The 15,138-nt window shown below is 41.1% G+C and overlaps 1 protein-coding gene across 1 annotated transcript in view; it reads right to left on the bottom strand.

The window, feature by feature from the left end:
* The window catches only part of susd6 (sushi domain containing 6), a 36,538-nt gene extending 23,547 nt beyond the window's left edge, over positions 1 to 12,991 (bottom strand). The window contains exons 1-2 of the mRNA XM_030404830.1: positions 12,728 to 12,991; positions 5,420 to 5,605 (exon numbers count right to left, since the gene is read on the bottom strand). Coding sequence (XP_030260690.1) covers positions 5,420 to 5,564 — 145 coding nt within the window. The 5' untranslated portion in view covers positions 5,565 to 5,605; positions 12,728 to 12,991. The remainder of the gene's footprint in view (positions 1 to 5,419; positions 5,606 to 12,727) is intronic.
* Between the last annotated feature and the right edge of the window lie 2,147 nt (positions 12,992 to 15,138).

Raw genomic sequence — 15,138 nt, 5'->3', positions numbered from 1 at the left:
ATCACATTGATGCAAGACCTGCCAAAACAAAGGGATCTGTTTGTGCAATAGGCCTTCATCAGGTGGAGAAAAATTTATTCAACTCAAGCCAAGAATGGATAACAATCGATTGTCAAAAACAAACACAAATCTCAGAGGAAATTACAAAGGCAGCTCTCTGCTCCTTTTCTTGCTCCCCTACCCCCCTTCACCTTGCTCTCTTCTCTACCCCATTGACTCCACTTTTCTTCCAAGCCTGCTGAAAGCCATTTCCCGTTCTCACACATGAACATATATAAACGTCACCGCCACACAGAGCACACAGCGGGCTTGTTTGTGGGAGACTTCTGGTCCTCACTGGCACTTTCCTGTCCAGCTTTAACTCAACTTCACAAGACAATGGCTTTTCAGAGGGTATCGTTTATCTATTTAAGTGGACCCACAAGAATCATGCGAGTCTTTTTGCCTCCTGGTATATAACACTGTTAGAGCAAAAAACATGGTGTGTGATCATGTGAATAGACCCTTTGGCGCCCTTAGTTTTCATCTTTACTGTTTCTGACTCACTGTCTAGGACCACTTCCTCTGGAACAAACCACAAAGGCTCACTCTAAGGAATTGTCACCATATTAGGAACTGAGCTCTATGCAGCCAACATTAGTGGGATGTCAGATAGACTCAGAAAAGTCACGAAACAAACAATATTTGCACTGTGCCCTGAAAATCCTCCAGTCTGAAGCCATTTATCCTTAGCAAACAGTACACGAAACCAAGGTGCCGCTTTGTTGCTGTGTTTGTTTACTGGCATCCAGCTTGAATGCAGAGGATGTTTTTGTTGAGCATGTTGCTATTTTGGGAAGAATGTCCTGAATTATAAACACAAATGTAATCATACACAGTAATCTCAAACACAAATTTGAGCGCAACATTTACATTAGCTCAGCAGATACCCTGCTGGTAATCTTGTTTACACTCAACAGCTAAATGACACATAAAAAAAAGACATGACATGACTTGGACTGTGATTGGCTCTAAAAATACCTTAGCCGCAGCAGGTTTGTGATTGCGTTCCAACGGAGCGCATTAACAGATATAAGAAATTGTTGTCCTGACCTTTCCTCAGAGAACATGAAGTCACCAATGCAGGAACTTAAAGCTTTTCCTTTCTTTGTTTAGCGAGGCAAAATGTGAGCAAAGAGTTCCTCAACCCTTACGGTGTATCATCCTGTCTCTACATCTTATTTCTTATCACTCAAAGGCCTTATTTCCAAAAAGAGTAATATCCACAAAAAATGAGTTTAAGTGACACATAAACCTCCACAGACCCGAAATAGAAGCTGCTCTGTGCTGTATGCTGGTCTCTGGTGTTTAGAGCTCAGCGCTCGTATGTAAATGCTGTACAGTATATTTTTTTTATCATCCATTTCTATTCACACAGCACACTGCTATTTGTATGAGTCTGGAATAAGCCTGTCAGCAGTGATGACATTTCATATTCATGAAAATTTCCAGAGCAATCTCCATCCCTGGAACACGTCAAGGGATTACCTGTGCGAATTATGTATAGAGAGCAGAGGAGAGATGGCGGCTAGTGAACGGGAGAACTAATAACATGATGACTTTAAGGCTTTAAAATGAGTGTCGCACCCCTATGGTAATACGTCTCATTATAGGTTGAATTTCATATATTCATGTTGTCAGTGTTGCCATTCATGTTTTTGTTGTTTGAGTGTTGCAATTGCTGTTATCGCTTCTAATGTTTCCATCTGAGCTGTTCTGATTTAAATCCACTTTTATTGTCTACTGCTGAAAGGAAACAACCCAATTTTTATCATCAATAACTATTTCTAAAAGCAAAACAACATATAAACCATTTGAAATGAGCAGTGGGTTTTTGTTTGTTTCTGTTATTTCTGTTATCACCTTTCCTTTCTGAATAGAAGTAGCTTGTGATGTTTGATTAAATATTTAAGTTCATACTACAGCGCCTGGATTGAAAAATTCCAAAACCCCCCACTGTACTCATTCATCATTAACAAGTCAGGGAAGAGATTTATTTCAACACAGCTTCCCAGATAGTGTTAATATATTTTTTAGCTTATATCTCTCTATAAAAGCAAGGAATCTCTGTATGTCTGTGTGTGTGTGTGTGTGTGTGTGTGTGTGTGTGTGTGTGTGTGTGTGTGTGTGTGTGTGTGTGTGTGTGTGTGTGTGTGTTCCTCAAATATCTCTGCGGATCAGTATCAGACTGACCTGAGACTTACAACATGGCTGCTGCGTGTTTCAAGGGTGTGCGACTTCGCATTTGTTTGGACTGCAATGATACCGTTAATAAATTATTTCATAAATGCTTTACACATTCGCGAGCATTGTCCACCGGAGCCACCACAGTCACGTGCGCACCAGAGCCAATCACTGCAGAGCCCACCGCGACCCCCCCACCTTAAGAAACAAGCAGATTTATACCTGCAGTGGCACGAGCTGGACCGGGATTTTGCTGGCGGTTCGGTCCCGTTCTGTTCTGTGCATCTAAACTGACTGTTGTGGATTAATGAGACTAAAAGAGTCCGGACCAAGTCTGTTTGGGTCTGAGGAGATCCGGAGAAGCGCGGACAACAAAGTCGCCGCTAGCCCACACACGCACCGGCACGTCCAAAACCGGACTTAGGGTAAATAATGTCCACCACGCTTTTTCTCAAACATTGCCGTCACGTTTGCTTTGTGTCTGGTGCAGAAGAAACGGTTAAAACGGGCTTTTGTCACGAAAGTGTCCAAGCAGCAAGTTTGGTTGTTGAGGAACAGGAAGTTGTGGGAGGGACGTAGGCAGATGAATGACAGGCAACGACGGTCGGTGTATTGACAGCGATATTGTGAGTTGAGAGATTTGTGACATTTAGCGTGTTTGGAGTGTATAGTTAGTGTGTTATGTAGTGTGTTTAGTAGTGGAGTCGGTTTTTTGTTTAATGAGTCAAAGCAGTGAGGAGATGGCTGAATGAGCATTGCCTGCATTTAAATGTAAATAGTTACATATAATTTTGTAAATTTTTAAAATGTATGTACATATTTAGCAAACAACAATTTATATTTGCATTATAAGTAATAAAAAATGGTTTGTTAAACATATTTGTGGTTTAAAGTAAAGAAAATCTAACTTTTTCTACTCGGATTTTATGGGTTTTTTTGTGTGATTTTAGGTCCATTGTGTTAATACAGTATGTCAAAATAAAAAAATAACTGTACAGTCACACATGTGAGGTTGTGCTGAAAATGATGACACCAAGTAAATAATTTTTAAGGTGAAATATAATGGCAAAATCAAAAATAGTCAAAAACGGCCAATTATACCCTGGAATATCGGATTTCACAACAAACCTAAATATCCCTGACGTCCCAACTTCAAACACAGCCTAATTTGGCCATCCATGAAAAAGCTACTTAACCTCCCACTTTTCTATAGGAATACATTTTTCTTACGGGCACTGCACTAGTTCATTAAATGCGAGAAAGCAAATATCAAGCATTGCACACCATTGTGATGAGCCTGAACTCTCAAACTGTGAGTCAGCATAAACAACTTCTTGCAAACAATAAGGAAGTAATTAGGCAAGAAAGACACAGGTATGACAACACCTACAAATAACCAGTCAGTTCACTCAAAGCACCATCTAGAATTTTCCATTACATTTTGGAAAAGTAATTACGACATAAAATATTGCCAGTGGCAATATGAAAACGAAGGAAACTATGAACTATATAACGTGTGTTTGTCTGGGTGTGTTGTCCATGCAAATTCCTTCAAGGAGCTAATGAGACAGTAGGTCTAGAAAGCTTCAGTCAGTTCATAAATCACACTGCCAGTTGAAAAAAGTATTTGTGGTGAACATGGAGTCTGGGGAACTGTCCTTTTCCATCAGTTGACTGACAGGCTTAAAAGGCACAGGTGTTTTATGGATACTGTAAAGAAATTCTTGAGAGCACATTTGTCCCAACGTAATGCAAAAACAGTCATAAACATTGGTCTCCACAGCCTTTTTGGGTTTCCTCATAATGTATGTTACATGCATAACATCCATGAATAACCACAGTGAGTGAAGCGGTTTGCATACATGCACACACAAGTATATACACACAAATACAGTGCACAGAGCACGTGGGCTGGGGATTTGAGGACACATTTCCTTGGTATTGGTAGGCAGTGTGTGTTTGTGAGTGTGTTGGATGCAGAACGTGAGCGTGATACCAGCCCCTCTGGGCTCTACATGAATCATGTGTATTACATAAGATAGAGAGAGAGACAGAGAGATAGACAGTGAGAGAAAAAGAGAGAGAGAGGATACACTTGGGCTCAGCGGCTCCCTCCCCCTGCCCATCCGCCCATCGATTCCTTCTGTTGCTGTTTCTCTCTCTCTCTCACACTCACACACACACACACACACACACACACACACACACACACACACACACACACACACACACACACACACACACACACACACACACACACACACACACACACACACACACACACACTTATTGCAGACATTTAAGAAAGGAAATCAATTAACACTTTAAAAACATCCCAGAGCCTTATACCACTGCTCACACACATTATTCACACATACACAGTCCGCCTCCTCTCTGTGGCAAGGACATCTGGCACATTTCACAAGCTGGCTATGTGAGCGAAGTGCGTGTGTGTGTGTGTGTGTGTGTGGATTGTTCACGTGGGTAGGTAGTGTGTGTTTGTTTGGGGGGGAGGGGACTGGAACATTGGATGGCTGAAGTGAAAGGAAAGCTGGCACAAGTGAAGGGGTTCAGTGAGTACAAGTCATCAAGATTGTATTTCTTTTGAAGACACACAAGCTCTGCATGTCCCCTGCTGCTTGGTGTATTCTTGAACTTCTTGTGTTTACTTTAACTTCCAAGTATGAACAAAATTTCCTTCCACTAAACAACAATCAGTTCAATTTTACACTCAGATAATAATATTAGATCTGAGGCTGAAATACAAAACCTGATCTGAGGGTTGTTGTGGAGTAACAACCAGAGCTGGCTATTCGTGCTAAAAGCTCTCAGAGGACGGTAAATGTCACAGCTGATTAAAACCTTATGACAGCAATGTGACCGCAGACAACATCATGTCTCTGTTTCACTCAATAGCGGAGGAACACTGTTGTGACTCATTAGGGCAGTGAATGGATTTGCAGATTGTGTGAGACTGAGCTCTCAGCTGCCGCTCGGAGGCAGAGCAACCTGACCGAACCAAGAGTAAAAGGAAGCCAATTTAATCTAACTGACCTGCAAGACAGAGGTGGAAAATAACCATGATCAATTCAAAAGAAATGGGCAAAGATGGCGGTTCAGTCAATGTGTAACATACGGAAGCAGGGATGGAGAGGGAGAAAAAAAATATGTGTGGGTATGTGTGTCTGTGTCTTACCTGATGCGTGACCATGAGGGAGCAGGGTGAAGAGGAGGAGAAGTACGGAGGCAGCCAGCCTGTGGGCTAAAGAGGAGGAGGTGAAGGAAGAGGAAGAGGAGGAGGAAAGGGCTCTCGGCTGAAACGCTACCATTCCATCGCACATCTTTTCCTCCGGCGACCAGCGAGAGTCCTCTACGGCTTAACCTGTCCAGGCCACATAGAGAGGGAGGGGGGAGGGAAAGGACACGGATTACTATCAACATTCAGTGAGGATTATGTAACCAAAAGCAACACAGAGAGACAGGAGGGAATAGAGTGAGAGAGCTGTAAAGACTTTAAGAGAGAGAGACAGTGACGGAGAGAAGGCTGTCTCTGCACGTCATCAAGTAACAGTTGGTTTACTGATAACGATGGCATGAATGACTCTACGTGTACTTCCTCTTCTCATGTTTTAGTTCCTTAAATGGCCTCATGCTATTTAACCAGCTCCCAGACAAACAATTTCCAGGTCTCTATTCAAAAAAACACCAATTGCTGCAGCAGGGGCAGGAGACTTCCTCTGATTTCACCTCCATCCCTATGTTTGGCCCTGCCACAAAATCTAACTAAATAAACCAGGCATTACACTCTGCTGTAGATGATGTAACATGGAAAAGATCCCCGCTGATGAGGTAGCAGCTTTAGGGCAAGAGAGGCTAAAAGCTTGAGAGAGAGAGAGAGAGAGAGAGAGAGAGAGAGAGAGAGAGAGAGAGAGAGAGAGAGAGAGAGAGAGAGAGAGAGAGAGAGAGAGAGAGAGAGAGAGAGAGAGAGAGAGAGAGAGTCAGCGCAAAACAAAACAGTGATTACAACTGCAACTTTAGTGAAAGTCTCGATGGGCAGAGAGAGCTGCATTTTCCTTAAGCTTCATCATAAAATAAATAACATTTCAATAAGTTTATGGCTCCGACTGCTCCCTGGTGCCTGAGCAGCAAATATATGTCTTTCTGTTAAATATAAGTTTGTGCTTTGATAAATGTAGATGAAAACTTTTGATGCAGGAATTCCTTAAATGTATTTATGAAAGAGATGTGATAATGAGGGAACAGTACTTTACACTTGAATGAAAAAACAGATGCCATACCACCCTCTGCTCAGCTGCGATGCTACTCTGCCATATGCTGTGATGGAGTTTGATGTCTCAATTATGTAAACTACATCAGGTGCTTTATTCTGATATATCTCCTGTATTCTTTAGCAGCTTATCTGTTCAACATTCTGTATTTTATTAAAGAAAAACACATTATTTGGTAACTTTTCATCGTGCCCCTAAAATTATTTGTGTGCCACTAGATTTTTCAACTTAGGAGCACACGTGCTACTTGGGAAATTGCTAAGCGTCAAGCCCTGGGTGCAAGACATAAAAGGTAGTAGGCTGTCAGTTGTAATCATTGCGGTACGGTGAAGTACAGCTTCATGGTCGTGACACGGACAATGCAACATACAGCCATCGTCGCCACTAATTCTTTGATGTGAGTTTAGTTAAGTGGTATCTGCTGTGACAGTGAAAACAGTGAATTTAGATAACAGCTGGATGACGGCAGAGTTACTGTGAGACACCTTTAAATGGCACCAGAGGTAGGAAAAACACATCCATATGCACAGCCTCATCCTCTCTTCACAAATCTCTCTCCATGAAACCAACATAACTAACTTCTTAAAAGCATTTGTCAGTTGATTGGGGGGATACAACAAGACTCACACTGTCATTATATAAATGAGATGCAGGTGCACAATCGCTCGGTCATGTTGTTTTTGATAGAGTGGGATAAAGTAGCAGTAGTTGCATTTTATAAGGAACTAGCTTGCTGCCAGGCAGCATATCCTCAAGAACAGGCAGAGGGCCCATTACAGTCACACAAGACTGCTGAGCTAATGGCTACAGTAATGGTATGGCTGCACTTAGAGAGTCGCGAATTTGATTGCAGATCGGCTGCATGGCTACTGGCACTGCCACGGAAGACCCAGGACTACTGTGATGGGGGAAGTAAATGGAAACACACACGCACAACCAGTATGTAGTTAGGTAGGGCTGCACAATATGCCACATGACCAAGTGCAATATCCAAATCACAGAGGGTAACAGCATTACAGGAAGTACTGTAGTGCTGCAGAGCACACCTGGCCTACATATCCTGTTCTCCAGATGTAAGACAACATATTTGTTTTGCACAGGCTCAAACTAATGACACATCGTTATGATTTTAATGTTTTTTGAGTGAAAAGGAAAATCCGGATGCAAAAATTATCATTCCGACTATGCATGGATCAAAGCGCAATTACAAGATATGTCAAATCAGCCATACTTTTTGCATTGTTTTGGACTTTTAAATGAAGCAGCACCCTAACCCTAACCCTCCACACACAGAACTGGATCCCCTACTACCTGCCACCTTTGTGATGTCCACAATACTAGGATGGAGAGCCATACCTGCATGTGGAGCAAGGCAGCAGGAGATAGTGACGTGAGTCGGTTTTGGCAGGACAATTTGAGTATCGCATTGAGCCAAAGGGCGGACACTCAAAAACACATGTAGGGGACCTGTGCCAGCCATTTGATCCATAGACGCTTTCTCATTTGTCCATGTTGGGATCAAAGCACTGGGTTACAGAGATGCCCTATGTAACCAACACGGATGATGTTCTTGCCAGATGAACATCTTAGAAATATCAACGACAAATAAAAATCAAAGTCAAGACAAAAAGTAACATGCTTTATGTTCAAAGGCGCTTGTTGGGATGTAAACAACCACTTAGGATGGCATTTGTAATGCAGGAATGACCTCCGGAGAGAGCTGAGGGCAGAGTATTGACCGTCCAGTGTGTTAGCAAACTGAAAACTTAAGCAGAATCAGGCTAATTGCTTTCACACAAGAGCGTCTAAGAAAGGAGAAAGTCATTAACAAAGTGCTAAGGTATCTCACAAAACAGAGCATTACAATTAGCTGGAACAAGATAGCTCAGAGCCTTAAAAGGTATTTTAGCTGATCTTTTAATGCACTGACTTCTCGCTCATGCTTTTAATTGATTACTAACACGACAGGCAGTTTGACAGTGAAAAATTGTTTGGTTGACAACTTTCTAACTTGTGCCTCTCTGTGTTTCCTGTCAGATTATTAGCTTGACACATCGCATTAAAGACTATGCTGCTTTTTTAAACCTTCATGAGATTTTGTTTCTTTTTCCTGGAACAAAATGATGTATCAACCACAAACAAACACTTCCTGCCTACAGCTGCAAGTAACCAGGTAACATTAGCTTATCCAGGTCACAATTTAGGGCTTGTAATGACGTTGGTGTGTGTAGAGTCAAACAGTGCATGTTTGAATAGCTATCGGTTTAATTTCAAAGCCATTTTAAATGGCTGACATTCAAGCCCATTAAATTATAGTTATTACGATATGTCTAATCGAATCTGAAGCACCAAAGGCTACTAAAAGACACACAGATGTTGCAAGAAAGGCAAACATGACCTGGTTTCATACAAAAGAACAAGCCAACTTCCTTGTTTCATAGCAAGTAAGGCTCTGAGTGGCTGGAACTTCTTTTAATAATTAAATAGAGTGTTGCAGCTCACTGTCAGATTTGAACAAGACAGTGGAAAATGACATCGTTAAGCGGGAATTACTGCCACAACCAGAACAAAGCTGCTCTGAAGTTGTCCACTAAAAAGCAGGGTTGAAACTGAACATCATGCTGGGCCAGATGAAAATGAAGACATTTATTTTCTTACAACTTATCTTTATGTTTGATGTAAGTCCTATGTTATTTTAATGATTAATCAAGACGTGTGTTGTTATACTCAATGTTTTAGTTCCAGAGTATTTAAAATATGACTTGAATGTATCATAATGATTGATTGCACAGTGCACTGGATATAGAATAACAACACCATCTGCGTTTAGATTGGTTCTCTGTAAACCCTGCATTTATTATGCCATTTTCTCTGCCACTGTTCATGAAATCTTTCAGGAAACTGACGGCTGACTGGTGATCCAGAAGCCTGGCAGCGTTTCTATGTGCTTTTAGGTCTTTATTATCAACTAAATTAAAGAATAACGCTGATTTGTCCTGTGTGGTTAGTAGTTGCTGCTTTGATGAAAACAGAAACAATCCCATAACCGCTGCACTAACTATCATCATTTATAAACGTGACACCACAGGACATTTTTAAGGAGGCCCTGGTAAAATTTCCAGTCTAGCTTGTGAGGACCAAAACATGTATTCTTATTCAAAACAAGGTGTTTTCCTTACCCTAACCATGTGGTTTATGTGCCTAGACCTAACCAGGGTATGAGCACAGTGTTGACACAAAAGACAGAAAAAGAAAACTGAACCTTAAGAAACGTAAAGTTGTAATGATTCAACAATTGTGCATCCATTTTCTGCTGCGTATCTGGACAGGTTGCAGCACTTGTAGGTTACCAAAATACTGTACTCGCCAAAGTCATTTCTACATATCAACCAAAAAATGCTAAAAACGCAAATTTGCAGCTTCTTCAAGGTCAAATCTGCTTTTTTACTCTTACATTGAAAAAATATTTAACCACTGGGGCATTCTGATTTTCATTTTCACTGACCAATAAATATCAAAATCTCAATGATGTCATTTGTCTGTTTGTGCCAAATAAATATGATTTACATCTGAAAACAAGATTTAAAGGCTTTGCTGCACTACAGTACTTTACTATAATGCTGTTTTGTCAAACATTTTACCATTATCAAAAAATTATACACTTTTGTGATTTGGATGTGGTAGACATATTGATTAACTGTGCAATCCTAATAATTACTAATTCAAATAATTGTGTGTTGCAGCTCTTGAGAACTTTTTTGAAAATAGCAATGGTATTTGTCAATTTTGTGAGACGTGCTTCTGCCCACTGCATCAGGAAGGTAGAGGTTCATAAAGAATAAATACTTAGTCTATTTAGTCCACCACATGGGGAAAAACCTGTGCAACTCTCCACTTCAGACACCAGTTAGACAACCAGCCAGCCAACAGGCTGCTTCTGCAGTTTTTCAGCTGCCAGGGGCTCCTGGAATGCAAAGGGAGCCAAGGAGAGCAGCAGCACAGGCATGTGTCCGGGAACAGAGCGCATTCAGTGTGCCAAAGAAACAGCCGGGAGGAGATTTCCACCCGATAGGCCCCAGTGCTGCTACTGCTGCTGGTAAAGCCCGCCTGGGCCTGCGGAGGGAGCCCAGAGATGGGGCTCTGCATGGCAGCACAGAAAGGAGTCTTTGTTATGAAGTATTATGTAGTGTTAAGCCCCACAGTGGCTGAGCATCCCTCTGTACTGCCGCAAGAAAGGGGACAGAAAGAGACAGGAAGATGGAAACGAGAGAAAAAGGGAGCAGAAAGACAGAGCATAAGGAGAGAGGAGCTAGATGAAACAAGAGTATACAAGGGAAACATACTCAAAGTGTGAGAAATGCTGTCAAATGTTATGTTGACAACGGTGAAAGGCTGGAGTATCTGAGAATGGGATTGGAGCCAAACACAGTGCTCTTATCTTTACTCACAAGATGTTTTCTCTAAGCTATGTTGTCAAACAGAAAAAGCCTCTGAATGCCGGACTGGGAGTTATAAAAATCTCACTGCAGCAACACAATGGGTTTTAAATTAAGAATCATTAAAGCTGCACATTGTATATCTGCTTGTTGCTCTGTGAATGCCAGAATGTGGACAATGTGTAAAAACAAAATGTGTCAGTCTGAACAATGGGAGTCAAGTGAGTGATTATGAGACATTAAAAAAAATGTACTCTAATCAGTTTTGTCCAGATAAATAAGCTGCCCTTGAAATATTATGAAAACATCGTATATTGTCAAACTCTGATAATACGACAGTTTAGTGTGTTTAAAAACATTATAAAAATAGCATAAGCAGGCACGTTAAGACATACTGCCTTGCATAAAATTATGTTTACCATCAAAAATCTTATTGTAGGCTGGCTGAATTCATTAACAGCAGTGATAATTGTGTTAAAAAGCAGTTACGGTGCTTGCACATTGAGAGACCCTCGGTGGATAAAAGGGATTGAACGTTTTTGGCTAAACCCCATCACATCAAGGAAGTGAAAATATCTAAACTAAAACACAATAAAGCAGGGATAGCTACCACAGTATAAACTGTGTGGCAAAACTGTCTTTAGGAATGCAGATCATATCCCCAACCCTAGCTCCACAACAACAACATGTGGTGCACCATGATTTGATCAAAACATTAGCCAACTCAAAAGGCTGTTTGCTTTAAAAGGGGAACGTTACCTTCCTCTCCCTGGCTCAAAGGGTCTCCCAAAATGTTTAGTCTTCATTACAATGATAAGCAACAGCTCACATCTGGACTTCCCTGACAGTTTGCTTTTGTTATGTGTCATATTCTTCCTCACAAAAGCCAACAGGAAACGACTCAAACTTTTACTGGAACATGAAGCGAGGGGTGTAGGAAATTACAGCGTTGGGAATATCCGAGCAGGCAGGCAGACCCTCGAGATTCAAAAATAATGATCATAACAATAATACGAGCCCTGTAAGTGTATGAAACGTGTTCAACTGGCTTCATTGCAGCTGTGAAGCAGAGTCACACGCTTCGACACGTGCAACTGTACTGCGAGCTATTTAAACAAAGAGTGTGGTGGGCTGCCAGGACGACACACACACACACTCAGACAAAAACAAAGACACAACCACGGCAACACAGGCTAGAGCTGTAAGATATTTGTTACAGTTAGTCTGTCGTTAATACGCCATAAAATCAGGATTCAACGAGACGTTTTTCTGTCATTCAGCTAGCTTGTACTTGCTGTTGTTCACATGACCACAATGTAACAATACAGTAAGGCTACAGCTGTTAACTGTTAACTAGCTACACGAGCCGGTTTTCTGTTTTATTGTGTCTATAAGCACTTTGTCAAGCAACTGTACGTTAGCTAACAAATACTCAAAGCCGGCTAAAACCGGCAGACATGTCATAAACATGTAGTTAGATTAGTTATCTTGACGTTGATAGAAATGAGCGGATCACGACTAGCTTCGTGACTGTAACAGCACACTTCGTTAGGTTAGTTAGCTGACACAAAAACTCAAGGCTCGTTATTCTCGTTAACACATTGCTGAACGTTCACCCTAGCATTAGGGACTATTTCCCCGTTTGTAATCATGAAGTCAACAAATACAGGACAGGCAGAAAGGGAAAAGCAGAGCAGCAGATCTCGTAGTGGCCTATGTGTGCTTAGCTTGCGAGAAAAAAAAGAAAAAAAAACAACCACAAAAAAAAAAAGAACTCACCAACGTAAAGGTTACCAGCAGCGAGCCCTCCTCTCACCGCTTCACATTCGAGGCATTAACGCTCGTTAAAAATGGCGACACCCAAACGAGAATGTGGCGGAATTGAAAGAAAAAAATACAGTTTTCGTCGTCTAGTTCCGTCCGCGCCGCTGTGTTGTTCCCTGTCCTCGGCTCGCCAGCTCTTTATTCGAGGTGTGCGGAAACACTCGCTGTGAGAACTCTACCAGCTGCCTCGCTCTCGCGCGGTCTCCATGGCTACCTCGTTAAAAGGGCGGATCCTAATGTGTCAGGCCCAGCCACAGGGCTCGACTTCAAAATAAAAGCACAGGATGTGTTGGGAGGGAAGAAACAAAAGAATCCAGCAGCATACAGAACAATAAATGCTGCGAATACATATCTAAAAAATTGGATGTATTATGGTCTAAGTGTCACTGCAGAGATTACAGCTTTAATAATAACGGCATCTAAAAAAAAAATGGGTAAATCCTCATTTTTGATATAAACATAGAAACAAAACTATCGCAGCGAACCATCATATTCATTGCTTTCCTTCCAGTTACTATCTTTAGTGGGATAAAAAAAAACATCTTTATATTTAGTTCAACCGGCCAACTGGATTAAAAATGCTTAAATACAAAATTATAATGCAGACTAGACTGTAGATATTGTATGTTCTTTGTGTTTTACATTTTGATACACTGATGTTTGCATCGTGAATTAAAAATAGATCTGATCTGGCATAATTTTCTAGCTTTTTAGTCTCTTTTTAAACACTTTCAAACGTTTCAATGCCTGTCTCCATCTTGATAGGGCTCGGTGAACTGTGTAAATACCAAATATGGAAATAAATTCAAGCCTTTATTGTCATATCCCTGAACAGGTCTTACATGTGGCCTATTTACATATCTGCCTGTCTCCTCCTTGATAGAGACTGCTAGACTGTGTAACTACCAGGGGCATAGCTGGAAATATATTCAAGAGTTTTTTGTTATACCCCTTACGACGTATGACATGTGGCCTTTTAAATTGCAATGGAATAATTTTCCTGTGAACCAAATCAAACTGAAATCCTTATCTGACAACAACTATATATCCATACCATCTGAAAGATTCTTCTGTGATTGCAGTATTTCTTTTATCTCTGACACTTCACACAGAATCTTGCTTGTTGCCTCTGCAAAGATGTTTCATTTGATCCTTTGATACAGGGTTTTCTTTGTAGCTTTTGCCACTGGAGAGAGTACATCATCACAGTGTGCATATTAGATCCGCACTCAGATGAGTAGTTGTTAAACCCAAAAGATGATAAATAAATACATGCAAGATCTGAATGTGCTTACACAGTATGGGAAACTATACTTCATTATATAACAAACAGCGCTACACTGTATTTACACAATGTGCTTGCAGGTGCAGGAACAAGTGGGTGGCAACACTACTTTCATTCACAGGAGAGATCTCTCCTAGCATCTAACCGCAGTTCACGCTGCACTGTAACCTTGCAAATCATAATGCGTCACTGCAAAGAAACATCAAAAGAGGCAGTCACATATTTTTCAAACCCCTATCTAGTCCTATACCCCAAGGGAGGTCAGTAAGTGCAAACATCTGTCTTAAAGCTATAAGATCAGAAAATATAAACAAATCATGTGGTATGGAGCAGTTGTAAATGAACTCAGAGTGCCTTTATGAAGCTACATACACATTCGTTTTGTGAAGTTATTCTTGATATTTTATGATTATTAAATGTGTAGCTTATCTATGTTTCCCCTCTACTGGTACCTATCTATGGTTTTGTCCATTAAATGTTCGACTAAATGATCCGTCTCTGTACTTGTCGTGACGTTGCTGCACTTAAAAAAAATAGTACAAAAGTTCACACCAAGCACATGAATCATTCAGTGCAAATACTGTAAGTGGGAAGGAAGTTCATACCCAATCGTTGACTGAAGTGGTGTTCCTCTAATTGTAAGAAATGCGCACAAAAGGTCTGAAAGATGTCCAGAAAGAGGTCAGTTAAGCTATAAAATGTCATCCCATTGGCTAAAAAACACTATTAGATGTTTAGTTTGTTGATTCCACATACCAACTTTACTTTCACTTTCTCAATACCAGCTAAATCTGGCTCCTTCCCTGATCTCCATTACATCCCACTCATGTCTTAATCACCCGCCTTTACCCAATATGAAAGACTCTCTCCTTTCCCCTCTCCTTAAGAAGAAATCATTCATGGGCCCTGAGGTTCTGAAGTCCTGGCACTGACCAACCGCTAATTAATAGGATCAAACTCTACTGCTAAACACCTTGACATGTCATTGAGGCGTGCGGAGAACCTTTAACAGGACACCCACAGGTCCACCCTGGAGATAAACAAGAGGCAGCGGAGCCCAGCAACCTCCCATTTTGCTCAT

The sequence above is a fragment of the Sparus aurata genome, chromosome 22, assembly GCF_900880675.1.
Source record: "Sparus aurata chromosome 22, fSpaAur1.1, whole genome shotgun sequence".
Classification (NCBI taxonomy): domain Eukaryota; kingdom Metazoa; phylum Chordata; class Actinopteri; order Spariformes; family Sparidae; genus Sparus; species Sparus aurata.
This window is presented reverse-complemented; position numbering and strand designations above follow the sequence as displayed.